This window comes from Brachionichthys hirsutus, chromosome 12, assembly GCF_040956055.1.
Source record: "Brachionichthys hirsutus isolate HB-005 chromosome 12, CSIRO-AGI_Bhir_v1, whole genome shotgun sequence".
In the NCBI taxonomy this organism is placed as follows: domain Eukaryota; kingdom Metazoa; phylum Chordata; class Actinopteri; order Lophiiformes; family Brachionichthyidae; genus Brachionichthys; species Brachionichthys hirsutus.
In genome coordinates, this window is record NC_090908.1 from 10,564,561 (window position 1) to 10,588,929 (window position 24,369).

The following is a 24,369-nucleotide window of genomic DNA, read 5'->3' on the forward strand; positions in this document are numbered from 1 at the left end:
ATGGTTGTGCTTATGTGTAATTTTTGTCTTTGGAATCCTTTCTATAATATTTTATTTGTTATATTCCTTTAAAAGAAAATGCAAAATTAGCTTCAGTTAAAAAAAAATTCAACCAAATCAACAATAAGCAAAGAGAAGGAATTTTAAAATATTTATTTTCAAATCTGGCCTCAGGATGTTAGCAGGCAGTCAAATGTCGGAATTATTTCAAGGTAGATTCATGAAAGTACGGAACAAACAGCTCAATTGAAAATGTCTGTAAATGTTAAATACACAAACCCGAATACTTTTTTTTAAGTCCAAAATGTGAGTCTGTGGGGAAAAACGTAATGTAAAGGATCTGACTATACCTGAAGCAATATGACAAGAGTTTGGGGGGGATTAACAAGCATTGTGTTTAATTTGTTGCAGAGCAAGAAATACAAAGCAAACAGGCATCACAGCCACCTTAATCTATATAACTGCTTATAAAAAGGGTTTCAAGAGCATATAAATCCAGGATACTCAAAAAAAATAAAGGGGGGGGGGGGGGAGTGACATGCATAAAAATAGAAAATTATTTTCTACCTTTCACTGAACGATATTGGAACTGAAGAAACAAAAATTACAAATCACCACACACCAGTCACATGACACCTCATTCATCTCTCCATCAAAGACAGAAAGATCTTTATTTTGGTATCCCCAAACCCTGCCCTATTGTGCAGCCGGGAGAAGTGCACAGGGATCACACGACTTACAAAACAGCACCTGTGAAAATGATTTACATGTAGCGTCATGGTTTCTCAGTTTCGGTGACGAGGTAGCTGACACTGAGGAATCAACAGTCTTAATGATTCTTTAATGTTGTGCATGCTCGGTACAGAATGTTAGAAGAACTGGATACAGACATCAAAAATACCTGTGCCAGTAAATGCACCCTTAGCTGTATGTGTTTCCTCAATAGCACCACAATCTTTTTTTTATATTTTTTTATATATATATATATTCAAATATTTAAAACAAGAAATTAATAGACAAATCAGTAAAAGATAGTGGCGGAAGGACATTTGCTGTAGCATCGCTGGGATTTTTCTGGACCTATTTAACATCAGTTTTAATTACCATTCTCAAGCGTCCATGTTCATAAATCTTTGGCAATGTTGTGAAATAAAAAATAGATCTTTGGGAGAAAATTACATCGCAGAGAAACTCGAAATGCATCAAGCCTTGAGTCAAACATGCACAAAGCACAGGAAGGATTCTGACTTCTATCAATTTTCTTTTTTTCCCCCCCTAATTCCAAACATTCATCCTAACTTATAAATCTTCGATGTCTTGAACTGGGTTGAAAGGCACAATAAATATCTCGCCACAGGGCCAGAATAGTCCTCAGTACTTGTATGTACAATGTGGCTGATCGTGTCAGCGGTCAGTTCAATAGTCTCACAATTCTCCTCTATAAATCCCGGCTGACGATTTTACAAGAAGCACACTTCCCCGATATCGATGCCGAATTCTTGATCAGGGCCGCCAATGTTCACAGGGGCAATATCCACAATGGGAAGTCTCGCCGTTTTCTGTGTCCTGTACTCAAACACTGTCTTGCCCCAGTTGCCGTTTGCTTGCTGCAAAAGACAGAAAAATTCAATTTAAGCAAATGACTTTCGTTGATTCTGTTAAAAGCAATGCATCTCAATGAAATGGTATCTGCATGGCTTAACAATGGAAACAACCATCAATGCATTCTACCATCGTCCATCTGTATGCACTGTTAAAGCGCATCATTGGACTTAAAGACGCATCCAGTGAGTGTGTTCCAATTTAATTACAATAACACTATTCCTCTGGTCAGGTCAATCAACAAAGCCAACCCAAAGTTATTTAGGGGGGCTTAAGAATATTTTAGGGGGGCTGAAGCCCCCCTAAAATAGGCCTAACGACGCCACTGGTCAAAACGTATTCTAATATAGCTCCTCCGCCAATCTCATATTGACGCACAGGTGTTTCCCCATTGGAGCCACTAGCCTGGTGCTTGTCATCCAGACTCAGAAGGGCAGCTTCTGGTCCAATCAGGCAGTGAGTGCAGCTTGTGCAGGATGAGACATGGCTTGCCTGAATGTGTTGGCTTTTGTTCGTTTCACCGGATTTGCTGAGATACAGAACAATCTAGAGTAGTGCCAGCCTTAAATGATCCGCAACGGTTTGAGTGAACTTACTGTGCAGGAGTCCTCCAGCACCGTGTATCTGAACCGGTTGTTCCCCTCTGCTTTGAGTTCCAGATCGTTGGCGGCCTTAAGGGTTACTGCTTTCTTTAAGTTGCCTGCCTTCTCATCCTTGTAGCCGACAGAGTTCTTGCAGTGGTAGGTGATGGTCTGAGATGCCTCTTTGGAGAGCAGGCGGATGAAAGTCATCTGAACAGTGACGGAGTTCACTGGCTGGTGTTTGTTGCCGTATGTGAACTAAAAACACAAAAGTACACCAGTAAGCCAAGATGCACTCGTGAAAATACGTTTCAACAAATCTTTCTGCCACGGTTTTACACATGAAGTAAAGTACATTTTAGTACATATTCTTGACACTGTCAGATGTTCTCTCCCATTGTCTAAATTGTGACACTCACTTGTTTTCCTCTGTTGATGTCAGCTCCAAACCACACTGGTTTGTTCCTGGAAGTGCTCCACCATTGTTTACGAGGTATACTCGATGGGTTGGCAGAGATGCAGGTCTCTCCGGTGTCCATGTTGCAGTGCACTTTGATGGCATCCTCCACACTGCCTTGGTTTGGATCCACCCAGTATTCCCCTGTGCAGCAAAATAAATATCAGCATTTGTTGGATTTATTCCACATGACTGGAAGAGCAAGATAAATTGATTATATAGCTTGGGTTCAAACTTCAGAGGCATCATGCCCTGACATTCGTTCTAGATTCATCGAGATCAAGAGAATTGCTGCAGAGATGAGCATGAAAAATGGTTCCAGAGAGAGCATCGTAAACTAGAGGACAAATATAGGAGATGTGATTAAAAGTCATGCAACACACACTACCATAGCCAATGGCAGTGTAATGAGCATATAAAAAAGGAACAACATGCAAAGGCTGCCTCTGGTGGAAAATCAAAACTGTCCCAGGAACCCTTACCGCTTTTCTTCATTGGGTAGCATCTCTTGAGGTCATCGCAGGTCCTGGCAGGGTGTTTCTGGCTCCCATCGGGGCTCTTCATGCTGTCGATCTGGCTGCTGAGGGCCTTCAGGGTGGCCAGAACGCTTGGGTCCACAGGATCTCCAGCGGACGCGTTGCTGTTGGGCAGAGCCTCGTCCTCGCTGAACTCAGGAGGAGGAGGAGGGCCGGAGTCGTAATCCTGAGAACCAAAGAGGTCCTCCACGGCGGCTACAGGAGGTCCCGCGGGACCAGGGGGACCTGGAGGTCCAGGCTCTCCATTGGGACCCTGTGACAAAATGAATTCACAGATTCAAATATCAGTCACCTTTTCCCTTTAATATCTGTGGGAAAGACAGAAAGACGTTTTACAATTTAGCAGCCCACCCTTTTTAACAGTTGGCTATGCTACCAGCTGCTTTTAATGAAACAGATTTTATTAGGAAATACCTCTGGTCCAATTTCTCCACTGATTCCACGAGTTCCAGGAGGTCCCATTGGTCCTGGCTGTCCCATATGTCCTTCTTTTCCAGAAGGTCCAATAGGCCCAGGAGGTCCCTGTACAGATACTTAGCTTTTATTTTGAGGATTACAATTCCAGATTAAATGCATCGCATAAAATTGTACTAATTATTTCTGTCAATGTTAAACGAATGGTATTAAAACAAAAGAAAATTGAGGAAGTCAAATTTTCCTCATGAAATAAATGGAATTGGTGGATTTTACCCTTTGACCACTTGGTCCCACGATTCCTGTAGCTCCCTGCTCTCCTGTTGTACCCTAAAAATAAACAAATTGTATCATTAAAAATATTTTTACCTATAAGTTCACCATATAAAATTAATTTTTGCAAGTTACTCGGAACTTACTGGAGGTCCGGGCAGACCCTGCAAACCAGTGAAGCCTCTGTGTCCCTTCTGTCCTCTCTCTCCGTGATCACCCAGGTCACCATTATCTCCACGAGGTCCTTGGGGTCCCTGAGTTTAAACATTTATTCATTCGGTGATATCTCTTTAGAAATGGGGGATTTTTAAACTCCGCAGAGATGTTCAGTTAGTTACTCACCACTAATCCTCTCTTTCCAGCTGAGCCTGGTGGACCGACAGGTCCTCTGGAGCCCTGGAAATAGGTCAAATCATCAGAAGGCCCTCGGGGAACAAGGACTTCTGCCAGCGCTGGGAAACTTTCCAAGTCATCGTTATACCCAAATGCAACATTCCTATCATTTAATACTGACATTACTCACGTTCCAACATGCACGCTGGGCTTAAACCAAATCACGAGAGCTAAGCACGGGTGCATATCTGCTTCTAGAGGAACAGAGATGAGAATGTCTTACAGAGTCTCCTCTCCTTCCAGCGCCACCCACTGCACCTACTGGACCTGGAGGGCCAGGAAGTCCCTGAGGACCAATCAAACCCTCTGGACCGGAATCGCCTCGGTTTCCCTGTAAAAGTAACAGAGATTGTCAGCTAAACAATAAACAACACACCGGTCACTCTGCTATTGTCTTTGTCTTGTACCCTTTGTCCAAGAACTCCATCCTTGCCTGGTGGACCATCAGATCCTGCAGGGCCCTGAGGATGAGATAGAAAACGTTAAGACGGCTCTCGGTGTTCCAGACACACTTGATCGTCTTAGGTACAATTTGCGCTTACATCAGGACCAGCATCACCACGAGGTCCATTAGCACCGGGAACACCAAGTGGACCTGGTGGTCCTTTCTCTCCACCCTGTCCTGCTGAGCCCTGTTTTCCTGGTGGACCCTGAAAAGTGAAACAAAGACCTCACAACGCAGCACCGAACGGATTAAATGTGAACATCAACTGTAATCTTTAACAAATCGGATTAAAGGACTTCAGATACACACCGCTGGTCCTGGTAGGCCTGGCATTCCTCGCTCCCCTCTCTGACCAGGAAGACCCACAATGCCTCTCTGTCCAGTAGTTCCAGCTGGGCCTGGGGGGCCATCCGGACCCTAAGACCAACAAAAGAAACATCAATGCTTCTTTAACCCTTGGTAGTAAAATCTATCACTGGCCACATTATCTGGACAAGAGAGAACTTTAACAGAAACTAACGGGCGCTACTGGAACCATAAAAAGATCCATATGGAAAGTTCGGCTGGGAATAACACCCCTCAGGACACCTAAATGTTCTAACTGTTCATTTATTATCATAATTTCAGTGTAAAGGAATTTGGCTGCTGTCGTAAAGACTTTACCGTGGGCCCATCTTCTCCAGAGTCTCCCTTGTCTCCTGAGCTGCCTGGGGGTCCCGCTGGTCCTCGTTCCCCTTGTTTTCCAGGGGCTCCGTGGTCCCCACGAAGACCAGGTGGACCCTCTTTCCCTGGAAGTCCAAGGGGTCCGGGTTCTCCAACTGGACCCTGACAAGGAAGGTGGCGTTTAGCAATAAGGTTGCGGCTGGCGCAGGACACCAGCAAAAACAGTTTATTTTATTGTATTTATTAATTCCTTGTGGCTGAACGTATGTTGATTGTACTGTTTATTGTTGTAAACTTACAAATATTGACATGCTTTTCTCTCCCTGCACTGCATTATTCAATTTTGACATTAGTTATAAATATTGAACTTCTTGTCAAGACCTTACAATTTCACATTTCGTTTTTGTCCTCGCTGTCTTTTCACAGTCGGGGAGTACTTACACCTGGGCCTGGAGGTCCAACCCTTCCTGCAGATCCAGGGAAACCAGTAGGGCCCTGCAAACAGGAATGAAGTCCTCAGGACTTAAGTTCAAACACATCAGGAATTTAAATCTGCTTCAGGTGTGAAATATCCTCCTGTGCTCATCTGATGTCACCTCATTATGACAAATGTTCTTACCGGTGCACCCTGGGTCCCTCTTCCGCCTTTCAGTCCAGCAACACCAACTGGGCCCTGCAAGACAAACACAACTCAGGGTTAGTTTATGGTTCATTTGTAAATGGCAATGGCTATGGAAAAAAAATTATCGAGATTATAAAAAACACTGTTAGGGACTCACATGAGGTCCATGAGCACCAGCCAATCCTTGAGGCCCCGGTGATCCAGCGTCTCCTTTCTGACCTGGCTCTCCAACTTCTCCCTTCACGCCGGGTTGGCCATCAGGACCCTATAAATTGATGTTAGAAATGTTTGTGTATTTATTACAGATAATAAATCATAATATATATGTCTGAATTATAGATGTTTGTGCATTTCTGTATGATAAAAATGATAAAACTACACACACCAAAAATATTGAACTATTGATTTCACATTGTTGAGCATAAATAGTATGTCGAAAAGAAAATATTACATGATGACTGTGAGTGAAGTGATGCTTACGGGAGTTCCAGCAAATCCAACAGAACCAATGGGACCTGGGTCACCTCTTGATCCCTGTCATTGGACATAAATTATTATATAGAAGCACACTAATTCCATTACAAATAAAATGGACTTTATGTAAATGCAAATAACGGGTCTACTCACTGGCATTCCCCTGGATCCTGGGGGCCCACGTGGTCCGCTGGGTCCAGATTCTCCCTGCAAATAAGTCACGTTGTCACCAGCAATAAGTTTAATAATGATAAACGCTTCTTTGTGAGCCCAGGATTCTTTTGTTTAAAAGGTAATGCCAGTTCTAGACTCCCCCCTCCTTGAGGCTGCGGTTGGAGAAGTTACACCAAGCAGGACTGAGAGCATCATGGGAACTGGTTATCCAGTAACAGTACTGGTTCTAATCGGGAATGATTACGATGTCAGCCTTTTAATGTGTGCTAGAAAGAAAAGAAAGACTCTACCTTCTCACCACTGGGTCCGGCAGGTCCTAGTGGGCCAACGGGACCGGGGGCTCCCTGTTGACAGAATACAGATCATGTTGGGGGCCGGCGACAATAGCAGTCATTTCAATGTATTGAAGCCAAACTAACACGCCATCGTCAATAAACTAAGATGTGGAGGATGCTTTGCTTACTCTTGCACCATCATTTCCGGGTGTCCCTTCCGATCCTTTCTCACCAACCGTGCCCTAGACAGAAGAGACCAAAGAAACGCATGTAAGCCTCCTTTAGTTGCATTCAGTAGCAGGAGTCAGCACCCGAGTTCGCTTGAGCGCAGAAGTGGAGAAGTGGACCCAGCTGACGAGTAAATCAAGAACGATTCGATTTGACATATGTTTTATCAGCATAATAAAGATGATGATGACAAACTTACTCTGTCACCTTTAGGCCCAGGGGCGCCAGAGATGCCCCTCTCTCCTGGCATTCCCTGAAGACCTGGTGGCCCTGCATCGCCAAGTGCACCAGGAGGACCGGGACTACCCTTCAGAGACAAACACAGAGACATGCTGGTTTTATTCACGTGTTAATCATTTATTGATTAATCAGTACAAACTTACTGCTTTATTTTATTGCGAGGCATCCCACTAACTTTCCTAATCTATTTGTCTATACATGAAGGTATAGCACTGATATGCACCCCCCCATGCATGTTGGCAATGCCACTACAGGTACCTTCGGTCCATCTGGTCCAGGTGCACCAGGTATGCCCTTAGGTCCCTGGAGGCCAGTGGTACCAAGCTCTCCTCTCTCGCCAGGAATTCCACGCTCTCCCTAGGGAAGGGGAAGCATCAGTGTCACCATCCTTGCCACAGATGCGAATAATTTACAGTTGTGAATTTCACCCACCCTCGGTCCGATTTGTCCAACAGCACCAAGCTCTCCAGGAATACCCTGGAAGAAAGCATCAATGGCGTGACGTCCAAGTCAAGAGTGAAATCGGATATGTTTTAATTCCGCTGATTTAAGAAGAGAAGGCAACAAAAGAGCGAGTCCAATGAGCTGCAGTCATTGGTTGGCTCTTGTCACACTCACTAGGTCACCGGGTTTTCCAGGTTCTCCAGGAGGACCTTGATTTCCAGGCAATCCCTATGAAAATGAGACGTCAAATATCAGATCGAGCAATCAGCGCATTTCCATCAGAAAGCCATTCACCATTCTCACATTTTATAAACCCACCTGGAATCCATTCACACCTGGAGGACCTTGCTCTCCTCTGTCTCCTGCGACACCCTTTGAGAGCGAAGAGTAAAGTAAAATTTCTATGACGTTAAAAAAAAAAAAGACAAATGCACCTAAAGAGAAATGGGACACTTACAGATGGACCAGGAGGACCAGCAGGGCCAACTTCGCCATCTTTTCCAGGAGGACCCTGAGGAGGACATGACACAGCTGATTGCATAGCTGGCAGGGACAAACGTCCAATAATAAAACAAAGGAATGGAATAATGGCACTCACTCTTTGACCTGCCACCCCTGAAGATCCTTGTTCCCCTGTCTTTCCAGGGTCCCCCTTTTGCATTGATAAAACCAGTTTGGAATTAGAAACAAAAGAGAGTATTGATGGCCTGATGTGGGGCAAATAGAAATCACTGCCTTACATTGAATCCCTTGGGGCCTGATGCTCCCATTATTCCTGCTGGTCCTCTGTTTCCAATGGATCCTGCAGGACCTGGACGACCATCTTCACCTGTGGCACCCTGAACAAGAAAAACCACCATGTCTTATAGGCTATCCCAAACTTAGGGCTAACTCTAGTGCTTCAATTGTGACCCACCAGTGGTCCTGGCTTGCCCTCTGCTCCCTGGACTCCAGGAGTACCAGTTAGTCCCTTAGATACAGAGACACAAAATATAAGCAATGGAAACGTGCTCCCAGACATAAACTTACCCTGTGTTCCAAATCACAAACTAACCAACTGCACATGTCCTATTGAACACTGGACTATACGACTTTGTCAATTTGATGTCATACTTAGCACAATTGCTACATTAGAATGTGATCCAGGACACAGCGATGGTAATGTTGTTTTAGATCAAATGTGGAATGCCAAGCTCCTCGGTGTTACCCTTGCACCTGGTAGACCAGGCTCTCCGGTACGGCCAGGGTCTCCCGCAGAAGCTTTTGGCCCCGGTGGACCAGATGTTCCACGGTCCCCTTGTGCACCCTGTAGAGCAAAAAAATGATGAGTTACCCGAGTCACAATAACTAGCATAAATAATACATAGAGACTCTGAAATATACAGTACCTTTGGTCCTGGCAGCCCATCAGCACCAGGGAATCCTAAGTTACCAGGAGTGCCCTGACAAACAGATGACGAATTACAGTCTATTCTCAAATGATAGGCAACAACTAGCGGCCACACAGTGAGAAGACCTTTCCTTGAAGTCTGTGACTTACTCTCTCACCGACGGGGCCCGGTGGGCCCAAAGTGCCAGGGTCCCCACGCTGTCCTCGCTTTCCCTCTTCACCCTGAGGTCCGATCACTCCCTGGGCACCTGGTGGACCCTGGAGGGTCGACACATGAGAAAGAAAATGCATTGAAGCTAAGCCGACACAGTTGGACTTCGATTACATGACTATAATGTCTAATGTGACACCTGTCTGACCCAAATCCAAGTTATATAAGATAGAACGAACGCTTACAAGTTCTCCTTTGGGTCCACCCTCTCCTTTAAATCCTGGAACGCCAACATCTCCCTGTAACACAATAATGTAAACATGTGAGTTTCCTGAAGATCAAGCAGCTGTCTCAGCTGAATTCATATGTAAAAAGATTCCAGGACTTTTAAAACTTTACCAGCTGTCCTTTGATTCCAGGCTGACCAGTGCTTCCCCGAGGTCCTGGTGGGCCAGCTGGACCAATATGGCCACCTTGACCTTGTAGACCAAGATTGCCCTGGCAGGGAAAAAATGTCCCCAATGAACCTTGTGTAACTGCTGGCATTAATAGTAAATTAATCCTTAAAATCAGAGGACTGTACATACCACCGGTCCCTTGCTACCCGTGCCACCATCTGTACCCAGGGGCCCCTATGAAACACAAAGTTTGATCAATTGCGTGTCAATAGCATTCCATCACAGTGACTCTTTTTAATGTTCTAGTGACATGCGATGTGTAGATGAGATTTACCCTGAGACCAACAGGTCCAGCTCTGCCAAAGTGACCGGTCTCTCCTCTCTGTCCCTGTGGGCCCTCTGGACCTCGGACTCCTGTTGGACCCTGTTGTCCCTGTGAAGACAGTTAATACAGAGACATGTGACACTGACTAGTTAACATATACCAGCAGTGGAGGGTGGTTAATACGAAGATGACAATTAAAGATGAATGACAATAAAAGCCCGCAATAAGAGTGTCTCTCGGTGGGACGTTTTCCTGTACCTTCATTCCAGGTGTTCCTGGATATCCAGGTGGGCCACTGAGACCCAACGGACCCTGTTACAGCAAATACAGTCACAGTATTTGATCAATATAAACAGAAGGCGTCTAACAGAAGTGATTAAAAAGGTACGCCGATGCCGACTTACCATCGGACCGTGTTTTCCAGGGTTACCAGGAGAACCACGCTTTCCCTGAAACACAACATCAAATCAAATTGGCTCATAAATCACATTTGGATCACCTGATGGTATCACCAAGGTTACCGTGGCTCAGGCCTGAAGACCAAAAAAGGATTAGAATAAAAAAAAAATCAAAATATGCAATTTCACATTATTCATAACAAGTATTACCATTACTGTGTTCCATATTTATCAAAAATAGATCAGGAAATAAGCTGAATTGATTATTATTGTTTGGCTCGGGTGCTTCGGCCGTATAATGGCAGGGAGAAGGACACAAATAAGACAATGTCATCGGGGTAGCAGATGTTTCCAACAGCTCTGTGATATTATCCTTACTGCTATTCCGCTGGGTCCCGAGCGTCCCCTCTCCCCTGGCATCCCAGCAGGGCCCTGTCAAACACAGGCGTGACGAATCACAGTTATCCTCCTTTTAACACCGAAGATTATTCACAGCCTCGCTGAATGTAAGAGAAGCAAATCAGAACATTGTGTGTCCACCTGTCAATTACCGGTATATGTGAACATTATTCACACGCGATAAAACAACACTTTACCATAGGTCCAGGGATTCCCATTGGTCCAAGAGGACCTGTAGCACCCTAGAAAAGATAGTTGGAGGTAATGTAGGTGTTATCTAAAAATGAAGAATTTCAACCAATCAATAACATTTAAATATATCTTGTTTTATTTCTACCTTGGATCCAACAGCTCCAGTTTCACCTTTTTGTCCAATAATTCCACCATGGCCCTGGTAACAAAAAAAAAAAAAAGGAACTTCAACAATTACAAGTCGTCATTACACTCAAAAGAGAAAATGAAAGCGATGAAAATTAAATAAAGTAAAGCCGTTTACCCTTCAGACAAAGGTGTAAGAAAGGAGTGCATGCTAACAGATGGAACCCACAGCGTGTCCCTCCATGCACGCTTCAGAACGTGAACACTCACCCTGTGGCCCTTCAGACCAGGAGGTCCAGGCGTACCTGGGAATCCTCTGGGTCCCTGTAATAAAGATAACCGTAAAATGCACCACCGATGCCTCGTGAGATTGTATCCTGAATGAGCGTGTGTGTGTGTGTGTGTGTGTGCAGAGGTCTGAAAACTGACCGTAGACCCGGCGAATCCAACTTCTCCATTACTTCCTGCTCTGCCCGACTCTCCCTGCATGAGGGCGATTATGCTTTCCGTCACACATTTGACCGCATAAAGTTCAGTATTAAAAGTTGAATAGGTTTACGTGAGTTCCCCTTTGATTCACTGTTAGCGGACTTACATCTTCACCTGGTTTCCCTGAAGGGCCCTCAGGTCCCCTTTGTCCAATTGGACCCTAAAAAGCAATGACATTTATTTTTTTTGCAGTGAAACAGCACAGCAGAGAGAAAGCAAAAAAAACATGTCTAATGTCTTATCACACCATGCAAAATTGCCAAGCTAAATTATCTTTTACCATGCTTCCTGGATCACCGACATCTCCAGGAGGTCCTTGTGGTCCAGATTGGCCCTGAGAGGATTGAAGGGGAAATAAACACAAACCATTAAAAGAAATGAAATGAAATCCCAGCTCCAAGTGTTTTCTGTCTGAGTCGCGGCGTGTTGAGGACTCACAGGTGTACCGCTGGGCCCGGGAGGTCCTCTTGATCCCGCCTCGCCCTGAAACAAACATGATGCAACACAACATGAACAGAATTCCAATCAGTCATCACAGCACAAAAGAATGATATCTCCTGAAAGGTCATGTGTTAACTTATTTGCTGTCCGTTTAGGTAGCAAGCAAAAGATCTGCTTACCCTTGAGCCGCTTAGCATAGCTTGAGGTCCTGATTTCCCATCAAACCCTGTAGCCATCTGAGACCCCAGACCCTTGCATGTAAAAAATAAAATAAAATCAGTGATTGGTTCAGGTTCAATGATTTGAAAAGCAAATATGTATTTAAAAAACTCAATTCTCGAGTAAATAAATGACAAATTACATCAAAATGTCATCGTGCTAGCTGATTCTGGCTCACAGTGAGGCGCTTTTGTCTCTTATGTTTACTCTTCCTGTGCATGTTAGCACTTGAATGCGCCGCCAGTGTACTTCAGCATATTTGTGCTCCACTCACTCCAGGGTGTGACGGATGTCCCGGAGGTCCTGGTTCACCAGGACTGCCTGGCACACCGGGCTCTCCATCAAAACCTGCAGGACCCCGCAGACCCTAGGGTGGAGAGAGAGAGTGAGGGGGGGGGTAAATCAAGCAGAGCTGAGATACTTGCTTGCAAAGCACATGTGACTTTAATTTGCACTTCTTGAACGCATGCACACACACACACACACACATTCGCACGTATTCTGCAAGAATGTTTACCCAGCAAGAAACAGTTAAATAAAGACAATATGTTAATGTTATCATTATGAGCATAGAGTGGGCACGATTAAGAACTAATTTGTGATTGTAGTATTACATTATATATATATTACATTATGTAATATTAATGTCACGTACTGGTCTTCCTTTGTTTCCACGAGATCCACGTTCTCCAGCAGAGCCAGGAGGTCCCTGTTGATGTAAAAAAAAAGGAAAAGCCTCCAGTATTAATCTAAGAGTGATGATCAGAGTACTTAAAATGTCACGGTAAATTATCGCATGCTTTGTGCAGAAGTCATATCGAGGTCAGGAGGTAGCCGTCCTCTTGTGCCATCTAGTGTCAGCTCAGGCAGCTCCAAGGAATTCTCACCATCGGTCCGGGTCGGCCTCTGATGCCTGTCACCTGCAGAGGGGGGGGGGTATCATCAGAAACATGGTTATTAGCTGCAGCGTTTACACCGCTGGGTTAAAGGCTTTATGTTTCACAGATGCTCACAATTGGGACATCTCCAGGTTCTCCCTTCGGACCCTGAATGAACAGATACACGGCAAAGTCAAACTTGCGATCGATTTGACGTGCATGTTAGAGCATCACACAGCTGTGACCTACCTTATAGACTCGTCCCCCACCTGCAATGGGGGGGAGAGAAAAAAAAACAAGGGTCATGCATGCACGTCTCATTTAACACAAAAAAAGTCAGATGGCATACCTCGATTGGGTTTAAAATAACGCATCGCAGTACTCAAAGGGAATACATAATATTATAATACTGTATTAAAGATATAAGAATGTTTTTGCAGACTAAGTGATGTCATCCTATATTAATTGTTTCAATCTCTGCAAATGTGAACCAATGACCTTCTGAGAAATGTGTCAAAGTACTACTTGTGTCCTTTTAATGGCTATGTGCATTTATTATAATAATAAATACAAAATCAATGCTTCTCAGGTGTCTATCTGACATTTAGCCCCTAGAGTGCCGCCCGCCTGCTCACCAAAGGTGCCCTGCCCGCCGTCGGTGCTGGCCGAGTCGCTCTGACACACAGGGCAGCACTCGCCAACGGGGATCAGGACCTTCTCGCAGCGGGACAGCGCATCGCACTGGATCTCATCGCAGAGGACCTGGCCGTTGTCACAAGCACAGATCCGACACGGCTCCGGCTTCCAGACGTCCCTGTTAGTGTAGACCTGGCCGTCTGATGTGCAGCTCCCGTCATCTCCTGGAGAACAGACGGGAGAGGAGGCTCTGAGTTCTGCGACACAAACTGCTGTTTATAGTGAGGGCTGTCCGACCGCGGTCCGGGACATCAACCTTTTTTTTGTCAGTGTTCACTATGAGGAGATGTTAAACAGTACCTGTCACCTTTTTGGAAAACCTCCCACAAAAAGAGAGAAATGAATTCACTCATTCTCAGCGGAGCTCACAAACAGCACGAAAGACACAATCTTCACAAATCATTCTATAACAGCATGTTGGGTTTGTTTCCCCCGTGCAGAAAACACAGCTATGACGTAAGACATGTGTGCAGCATGTAGATGGAGGCTCCAGCCCTGTGAGGTCTGTCTCTGCCTTGCGCATGATGGGATCTGAGGCCACCTGCAGACACAAGGCCCTGATGCCTTCACCTGTTCTTAATGTAAACAGCAGGTGGCAGCTCTGAGCTTCAGACGGCAGGTAAATCAGGTTTCACACTCAAGAGGAAGAAAGGTGGTGAAAGGAAAATAATGTAGCACTGTAAGTATATATACAGTAGATAGATAGATAGATCCAAGTACCCAGTGAGTCTTTCAATAACTAAGCAGTTTTATATGTGAAAACATCCTGTCCTCTTTTATTATAAAAGGGCAATAAAACTGGAGATGAGATAAACGATGTTGCAAACGATAAATTACATCTAGAGATGTGTTTACTGTCAATAAATGGAAATAGCTCAAATCAAGACACGGAGTTATGACAAGCACAAAAAAAAGGTGCTGCAAGATATACATTACAGAGGATAGAGACAATATATTCACATTATATCTGTGTGTCCTACTCATTTTCGTACGTGTCTTTCTTCTCTGCCTATGCTAAATAAATAAACCAGCCTGTAATGTCTAGACAGTAGACAGTGATTTAGGGTAAAGATGACTTTACTGTCAATTCACTTTGCCTCAAGCTAAAGCTTATAAAGCTGAATATTTGAGCAGCATTAGCTAACTCGTTCACTGACATGCTCTCTGCACTAGCATTGGTTTTTGGAACGTCTGTATAGCCAACAGAATGTGAATGTAGCGTCGACACAACAGAGATTTGATTCTTGTATTCCTGCCCCGTGCCTTTATTTTTCCCTTTCAATGCATATTTACATTTTGTGACTCACTCCATATCTGTGCCAATATTCCAGTACCCCAACCTGCCACCGAGCGGCTAGGCTGGCTGTGGTTTTACTTTGCGAACATGGAAACACATCCTCACAGGTATCGCTGCTTCCCGAGCCTTCCTTGTGTCGCCATAGCGCCTCGGAACATATTTGAGTAACGACATATCCAGACTACAACCGCTAAAGTTAAAAACCAGCACTCTTCAGCAGGTAAGAACACATTTGTCTTTGTTGGCGGAGACACTTGGAATCACTTTTGCCATGATTGTTGGATAGCTAACTTCACAAGAACAAGCCCGGGATGTCTGGCTGAGTCGCCGGCTGATAGCATGGCTGGGGAGCCATCTTTCCTACGACTTGTGAGAGATCTTTAACAGTGCGTGTTGGGAGAGTTTCAAATTCATTGGGAGAGACGTATGGTTTAAAAAAAAAAAAAAAAGAAACCACCGCAAGAATTAAAGGCAGGGATGGAGAAGGAGGAGGAAGAGGGGGATGTTCTCTTTTTCCCTCCTCTCAGCTAATACATTTCTGGCTCCACACTTTTCCACAGATGGCGTTAAAAAAATAGCAGTTTAGTCGCGACAACGATGAGAAGGCACGTTCCCGTCTCGCTTGACCTGGCTTTTCCACCCGTCGGCTTACGAGGGCAGGCAGTTTCCTCGCCAGGTCTAAAACATGGAATCTGGCGCTTTCCGACACGACTCACGAGTCTGCTCCGCAACTATTGTTTCACCAGACAGATAACGGGGGACGCCAACACGGCCTCTCGCAAATCACACGCGCCTTCCAGCCACGAGGACAAAACCTGGAAAAGTTTCCTTACACCTCGCCATGAAATGCAATGGCTGGTAAATGTGAGGAGACCAAAAAAAAAAAAACGTGGGTTTTCCTTAGCGAATATGGAAATGCTCATGTCTTTGGGAACAGGCAAGAGGTTAGAAAATGACCCCATGGAAACAATGAGTCACACAAAAATGGAATTCTCATTTCCTTTTTGGAAAACTAAAGTCGGCCCCGCTGCGGACCGATCTTCGGAAAGAGAGACGTTGAAGACATTTGCCTCTGTTTCAACTGGTGTTCTGAACAAGTCCTTCCAAATGCAACTTTGCTAATACCGTAAGGAACACAGCCTGATTCCTTGTGCAGATGCAGATGAGTTACAGCTGCTGAGGGGTATATGGCTCTGCAGCTGCTGCATGTCCCCTGCTCTAAAACCCTCCAAACGTAAATCTTCCTCTGCACAAGACTTTCAGCTCAACCGCTGAAGCCGTCCATAAAAGCGGCCGCTGCACAAACACAAGACAAAAAGCCTTGATGAGTTGTAGCGGGCCAAAAACAAGCCGACACAGCGCTTTGCCTTAAACCGAAGCGTCGCCCTGAGCCTTTCTGCTTTCTGGAGGTTTTTAATAGGTCCTGTCTGCGTCATGTCCCAAAGTGCAGGGGGGGGGGGGGGGGGGGGGTTTACCGTGTTGCCCTGACAGGGTTTTGAAATCTGAAATAACGCTCTAGTTTGAACACGCTCTTCTTTGCCTTGGCCTTTACAAACACGGCTCGCTGTCTCGAGGGAGGCGTCGGAAGCTGGCAAGGAAAGCAGAAAGGAAAAAAGGAGCTTGGTGATTACACGTCTCTGCTCTTCCATCAACAGCCCCCCCCCCCCCGTCTCCATTAGCTCTTCCTTTAAATAGGCAACAACGGTGAATTGAGTGGTTCCCCTCCCACGTTCAGCTATGGAAGGATTGTAAGCATTGCTCAATTACCCCCCCCCCCCCCACACACACACACACACACACACACACTCTTTATCTATTTGGCAGACTGACTTCCTGCCTTCTTTTGCCTTGGATTTGAGGATTGCGTTCCTCACATTTTAAAGCCAAACACTTCTTGTTGGCATCAGAATTTTGCATTTCATACGGACAATTACCGGTATTCAAATTCAGCTGTTTTGCCGCAACACGGAATTTTAACAGAATGATTTGTGAACTAAAACCATTTTTTTGGCTTTTATGACACAAAATAGGACGGCGCGAGCAAAAGATTGTAATTAATTAATTTATTTCCCCATTGGGGCATTGATAAAGTGATCTATCATATGAAGCAGGTCAGCAGGACACGATGATGTCACAACTGTTTTAATATCAATTAAAAATAATACTGCATTCGGTTAGTCTTTGCAAAAGTGGGAATGCAGCAAAGAGAGATGGATGACGTCAAAACATTCCAGGCCTCCGGGGCGGAGCGTTAACGTACACAAAGGGTCGGTTTCACATCAAGCGAGCACACGGCCAGATGTCGAAGAATAAACCGTGGATTCTGGACACCAACAACACTCGGAGGCACAATGTGGTCCCGCTGACGCCGAGACAGACACACGACGAAGATGAGGTGTTTTTTCTACTTGAAAGCGAAATGCTAGTGTGAATGCATGACCTTTGAAAAATGCAAAGGAAAAAAAAATATTTAAAAAATCAGCAAGAATTATTCTATTAATAAACAAGACCTCAATCTACAGGTGTGAAAAATCCTAACTCATAAATAAATAGGGGCCCCTTATATGTCTCGTATTTTACTGTTACTACATTTACACATGCATTCTTCACCAGATTGTTTTGGTTTTTTCACTCGGATTGCAGAAACCTCTCAATAAAAATGCTTTTTTTTTGGGAGGCTTAATAAACAGTTTGAAGTATTAGAATATATTTGTGATCCTCTGTCTGCATCTGTTCTTCTGTCTCCCCTTCTGTCTCCTCTCTCTCTCTGCAGTTCACTTTGGGAATGTCGGTACAGGAACATGTCGGTAGATTCTGACATTCCACCCCCATTCTAGAGTCTCAAATCAAAGCCACATCGCTCATAAGACGACTGTCATGCACATGGAGTGAGTTCGGCATCGTGCAAGCCAGAGCTTCCCCTTCCATTTGAAACCTGCAGAAACCAAATGATGGACGATGCTTTCAGCCATTGTTGTTTTTCACATCGGGGGGAGGATTTCGACTTGCTTCATGTGGCGTCTTACATTAGCGGCAGCAGAGACTTATTGCCTCTGAATTTTGCCTGACCCGAGTGCGGCAGCTGTTCATGAACGCCACATCCTCTCCTCAGAACCAAATGGCTGCCGGAGGCTCCCTCTTCCTTCTCCTCATCCCTATCAAAGCGGGCTGCCTCCATTTGGACTTATCGTCCACACACCTCTTTCCCCTTTTCCCTTTTCTTCCTTTCCCACAGCTCTCTGTCTCCATTTTGTTTGTCTAAATGCGACACAATGCAACGTCTCATTCTAATGCAAGCACGCTGCATTTACATTTTTAACTGGACTGCATGGCGTGAGGTCACGAGCTTGACATTACTTATATTCGCATTGTATTGTCCACAATGTCTGATCACGTCAAAGGGAATAAGTTCCAATTCCCAGACTTTAACCTGTTGTTTGACTATTTTAGCATGCATAATAACTAAACATTTATCCACCATTAAGAAGTAAGACCAAAACGTGGACCAAAATCAGCTGCTAAACTACGCACCTTGTCACACATTATATTAAACCGCAGACACTCAAATACTCGAATATTTGTACAATATGTCAATAATTAGTTCTACGTTTTAACAGATGAGATGCTTTTACTGGATGCCGCCTTGAAAGCAACTTCAGAGCAAAAAAGAAAATTCTTGTTGCAAAGAACATGATCGTATTTGCAGAGATGAAACTCGAACGCAAAGCCAATGTTACGGAGAGGCTTTCTGGAAGCACCGGGTGAACCTGAAGGGGAAACGGCGTCTGAGAAGATGGTTTTAGGCCAAAATTTCCTCTCAACCTTCGTAAAATATGCTTGAATTGGAGTCGACCCAGAATCGTCTCTGAAATGGAAATCGGGATTTCATTCCAGGAGAGCAACATCGCTTGTTCCCTTAGTTTTCAGGGAGTGGATCTGGATTACTTCTCTCATTATAACTGCTGAAAAACACAATAAAAAGTGTAATAAGCCTAAGTAAAAAAAAAACATGCAGCCACTCTTCAGCCACCTTCTTATCTTAGTTATGGAAAGTTCCGTCATTCCGCTGGCAAATAGCCAATTCTGTTTGGATAACTAAGCCAGGATCGTGAAGTCAACTGCCCCCCCCCCTCCCCGCCCTGGGGGATACAGAGTATTTACCACTTTTTATTTATTGCTACATGGAGCACCTTGAAGTTTACCACAGCCATGCGTTCTACTTTTGGACACAGATGGAGGCGATGGGGTCAGAAGGTCAATGTTAACTCGTGATTTATCTCAGTGAGGCCTGGCAAAGCGGTGGATCTCTATTGGATCTGAAGCGCGAGCGTCTGTCCCGAGACGACTTCCATCGCGTGACGTTAAGCGCTAAGACTCAACAGAAACACTCTGCGACAGTTATCTTTGCCTACAGGAATAGAAACCATAGAAACAACCTCCCCGAGGAGTCCCGAAACTTAAATCCTGATTAGAAACTTACATTTGTTGGCGCGCTTGAATTTAGTCTTTAGTGTTTCCTTTTTTCTAAGTGCTGTCCCGATAGAGGAACTGCCTTATTCTGCATCGGTTCGTTTGTCTATTCAAAAGCCCACGGATGTATTTTCATGTATTTGAATGTATTTTCATTTTTCATTAAAAACATTTTTTTTTAACATCATTGAAAATGTCTTGAATAAAACGGTTAAGTAGTCAAACTACTAAAGGAACGTAGTTTGCTGGTAATTTTTGACGTATCGTTTAAGTTGCGAGCAGCTACCGGGTTTTTCATCACAGACGCTGTGTACCGTTAGTACACACGTGTGTACTCTTGCATGCATGTGCTACCAATTGAATTATGTTGATATGATAGTGTTATAACGTTATGTTTCGTTGTGATAAATGTTATTAAATGTACTATATGAATACATCTACTCTCTCTCTCTCCCTCTTCCTCCTTACACTACCATCCTCAACGTGCACTCGCGCTGCCATCAGTGCCAAGCAAAGGATTATTTCTTGGCTAATCTGCAGCAATTTGTTCACTGAAACTCCCCTCACTCTCCAACAGCTGCATACTTGCTCCATCCTGTCATCAGCAGCTGTGCGAGCCCAAGAAACTTCATCTTCATCTTCCCAGAGGGAGAAAAAAAAAACGTGTTCTCATTTTAATAAAAGCAGCAGGTCACAGGCTCACCTCACAAAATAAACCTTTTTTGGAAAAGGGAACATTTATGACCATGAGCCACATCGGTTGCCCGTGACAACCGGAACTGTACTCCTCCACAGGAAGAATCCAGTTTGAACGGATTTCCGCGCTGAAGTGGGACCGGTGAATGATTCCGCCCTCCGTTGGGGTTCCCTCGTTGTCCCTGCGTCCTCACCCTGTCTTCCCTCTGCTTGTCATTACGGATTCCAGCCCCCCCCCACCCCTCTGATAGATGCAGTTTGGGACTTTGTTTCGAGCTTATCCTCTCATTGCCAAGTTCCATCAGTGAAAGGCTTACAAACAAGATGAACTAGAAATGACCCACATCCTGTACTCGGAGTTGTAGTTTAGCTCAGGTAAATACACGGTTTGCAGATACACGCCGCTAGTTGTGTAAACCTGCGGTAATTGTTGGCTGATGACTGAAGCCAAGCTGTCTATGCACCCCGGTAATTACAGAATAGTGTTTCTGTAGGCGTCACCAAAAGGCTTTTCTTTTAATTCTGAAGTATATTTACTGAAACACAAAGTACTACTATGAGGAGTCCATGATTTTAAAGCTCGAGGACCGTAAATTCTAACTTTCCTCGATGGTCTGTAAGCAGTGAGGCAGTTTTGATGTGCAAAGGCTGATTTTACTTTCGTGTTTCCACTCTAAAGGGGCAGTTCACCCAAAAAATTACTACTCGCCGCTCCCTTGTTGTAATGAAAAAGGCAGTTCTAAGATTCTCGGTTCACAAAACATGTCTGGGTTTTCTCAGTAAACCAGCATTTGCGGCGTGACTGAAGATGACGGGAACTAGGATTAAAACGTAAGACACAATCTGAAGCAAACATGCGATGACTCCATGTGGCTTTTACGGTGCAATCGGAGTCTTTTTTTTTTATAGTCTGTTCTTCTTCTGCTGCTCAGGAGAAGCCGCAAGACTCCAGGAGAAAACCTCACGCCAATTTTCCGTCGGCACGGGGGGACCGAGTATCATTTTTGGGTGAAGCCGTCATTAACTCGTTCAGCCAGTTTGCTTGCAGCAGCGTCTTTGACCCATGTGGTGAAGTCATCTAGGTTAGCCGTGAGTCATCAGCGCCGAGCAGACTTTTCCACATCTCATCGGTCTGGCTGTGTGTGAGAACCGTTTGTTCGAGAACACTAACTAGAGATTGCTGCGAGCGGGCGAAGGACAGCAACAGACTCGTATTGTGCTCGGAGAATCCCCTCCCACCCCCCGCATCAGCTTCTTTTGTCAAACTGTTTAGGAGTCGATGCCAGTTTGGATTCAAAAGGATGCGATCCAATGAGGAAGTCGTTTTGGCATGCATGTGAATCTGCTCTGCTTGCAGTGATGCGTTTTAATAGTAGATTTCATTTCGAGGACCATGTTGGTCTCCGAGAGATGATACGTACGCCCGACTCACCAACGGCGGTTATGGGGATTCTTTTAGCCAGGCATCCTCCATGTTTCAAGAAACAACAGTCCAGGTTGGGAATAGCATTTAGCACCATCTGACGGACCGGTGCCGTTGCTTCCGCTCCTCGACAGGAAGAACCATCTGGATGTCAAATGAACCTCAAGGCCTTTCACCGCATTTACATGAGGCATTTTTAGGCCACATTGTCACCCACCAACACCCATGTAGCTCCACTTGTTCACCCACTGCACTTGTAACATACACAACCCAGCTACAACTTAGAATTTAGGTCGAGCCGCAACCTACAATTGCGGCCGGCAGTCGCCATCCTGTGGCATTTAAGCGAGTGTTTGGGTATCTGACAGAAAGAAAGAAAGAAAAGAAAAGAAAGAAGACTTGCATCACAAAAGATAAAGGTGACACTGAGACTTAAATAAATGTATTTTCTATTATGACGAACAGATTATGGTTAACGACAACCTCAATTGTGCCGGATTATTGCCAACCCAAGGGACTCCATTTAGGAGAACGTACGTTCTGAGGTGACAGAGTACGTGTCACACAAAACTGGAAGATTAGATTCGTCTTTGTAACAGCCACAAGGGGAGAGACCGAGAGCATGTTCAGAGAAAGTACTAAGTTACACCGAGACCTGCCAACCTACTGAGGATACGCTCCAAAGGGCAAAACGTCCTCCAGTTCTCCTGGAAGAAAAGAAGAAAACTAAAACCAGCTGTACTCACACCCAGACAGACACTGTGAGCCGAGCTGCAGCGGCTCCCAAACTCAATAAAGGTGTTAACATTACAAAGGTGTGTTTGCTCGGCATAATACATACGCGTTTTATTTCACTGCAACTCACAATCATTACGAATATTTATGTACAGGCCCCAAGAGTGGCAGAGTACGTGTCACACTGCTTTTCTTCCACTTCTTCGTAGAGGTTGATCCAACAAAATACAACTTTTCCCACAATGCAATAGTGGTGTATCTCCCAATGAGCTCAAACACCCTGGAGAACCATTCCAACTGCCTTTTTTTTATTTACGAGGATTCTTAAGATGAAATAAAAGCCCACTGAGGGAAATGTGTAATTTGGAATATTCGGTGAGCGAGCTCCTGCAGAATGACTCGTATGAGCAGCTTCTTGGGGAAGCCCCGCCCACTCCGTGTTTAAGTGTCAATCAAGGACAGGAGACCCAGAGGTGTCCAATGATCAAGTCCACTAAAACAACTAGCTGTATAAGGGCCTCCCATTTCAGCTATCTCTAACTTCTCTAAATCCTGCCAGAGCAACTCCTAACATCTGGAAGTCATCCCCCCACCCCAAGTCCTCCATTTGCTGACTGCAATCATTCAGTTTATTACTAGTTCCCATGGAGAAGTCCTGACGGGCATGAGTTAAAAAATCTATCTGCTACGTCATCTGTGCCACCAAGACTTGGAAATTTACCCAGGTTCACTTCCAGACACCGCTGATAAGAAAAACGTCCACCAAAAAAGACAATGCATAATGCGAAGGACCCCCCCCCCCCCCCTTAAACTTTGGGAGAAAAGAGGCGTGTAATCAAGTCATAGCTCAAAAATGCAAGCATGTGTTTCGAATCAGGGCCGTCTGTGGACCTGGTTGGATTCGCATGTTTGGACGTTCCAGCTTTGGGAGAAGGCAGCCCATTTGTTGCCATGTCAGTGATGTGGCAACAACAACTGGAACCAATTTGGAAGTCAGGGTGACCTCATGAAGGTCTGTTGATTTAAAATACTGAGAGTTCTGCTTTTCTTTTTCTCTCCGAGAGGGCGGGGGAGGAGTAGATGTGTTTGTTTTTTTTTTTTTGGGGGGGGGGGGGGGGGGTGACAAAGAAAAACCTGAGCGAGATGGAGCTCAGTTAAATAACCGAATCCACTGGCTTCGTAAAGCTTTCGGACGCTTTGATGTGAGGAGCTAAGTGGCAGGTATGAAGATGTTTCATCGTTCAGTCAGTGTCTGGGAGGAGTCCTGTCCAAACTGCACTCGCATGCCGGGGCAGGGCTCTGTCGCAAGCTAACAATGTTGGCACACGCTAAATATTAGATGAACACCTCTGCTCTTTTCCAGGGCAGGTTTTTGCACGAGTCACAGGCGATATTTTCATCCTGGTAATCTATCTCGGCGTCACCGTTCTCCTTCATCTTAGGCGCCGACTTAAGTCCTATTGCACGCTAACTTCAGCCACATGTGCAGACAATGTGACTCCCATCTAGAGCTGCATGGCTGCGCAGACTGAAACGTTCAGCATTTGTTTTAAATATGTTTGCATGTGTCTTCAAAGAGGCAGGTTTGAATTTTGCAAAGTTCACCAATCTGGTTCCTTTCTGGTTCCAAACGCAACATCCTCCCTGTGGACCTGTGCCGTCTCGATTTTTACTATTCAAATGGTTTAACCATCTTCAGAGAGACGGAGTCTGCACGCAATTATGCAGTTGGATCAACAGGCAACCGCGCTCGGTTTGAAGTCGCAATTTTCCACATAAAACCCTCATTTATGAAGAGAAACACTCGTAATCGTGCAACAACCGG

At 44.9% G+C, this 24,369-nt stretch overlaps 1 protein-coding gene across 1 annotated transcript; it reads right to left on the minus strand.

Annotated features, from left to right (window-relative positions):
* Window positions 1-175: 175 nt before the first annotated feature.
* col5a2a (collagen, type V, alpha 2a) lies at window positions 176-18,398 on the minus strand. Its single transcript, XM_068746583.1, has 54 exons — window positions 18,290-18,398; window positions 13,863-14,087; window positions 13,477-13,496; window positions 13,363-13,395; window positions 13,237-13,269; window positions 13,005-13,058; window positions 12,624-12,716; window positions 12,310-12,381; window positions 12,128-12,172; window positions 11,970-12,023; window positions 11,796-11,849; window positions 11,630-11,683; window positions 11,471-11,524; window positions 11,220-11,273; window positions 11,080-11,124; window positions 10,862-10,915; window positions 10,490-10,534; window positions 10,344-10,397; window positions 10,095-10,193; window positions 9,950-9,994; window positions 9,762-9,860; window positions 9,608-9,661; window positions 9,362-9,469; window positions 9,210-9,263; window positions 9,029-9,127; window positions 8,738-8,791; window positions 8,562-8,660; window positions 8,420-8,473; window positions 8,279-8,332; window positions 8,140-8,193; window positions 7,996-8,049; window positions 7,810-7,854; window positions 7,636-7,734; window positions 7,337-7,444; window positions 7,098-7,151; window positions 6,925-6,978; window positions 6,614-6,667; window positions 6,467-6,520; window positions 6,144-6,251; window positions 5,984-6,037; window positions 5,806-5,859; window positions 5,365-5,526; window positions 5,011-5,118; window positions 4,799-4,906; window positions 4,664-4,717; window positions 4,480-4,587; window positions 4,206-4,259; window positions 4,010-4,117; window positions 3,867-3,920; window positions 3,591-3,698; window positions 3,123-3,429; window positions 2,603-2,784; window positions 2,199-2,441; window positions 176-1,607 (listed from the first exon to the last, which is right to left on the minus strand). Exons 1-54 carry the CDS (start codon window positions 18,396-18,398, stop codon window positions 1,461-1,463), a joined length of 4,506 nt encoding a protein of 1,501 aa, XP_068602684.1. The 3' UTR covers window positions 176-1,460.
* Window positions 18,399-24,369: the final 5,971 nt, after the last annotated feature.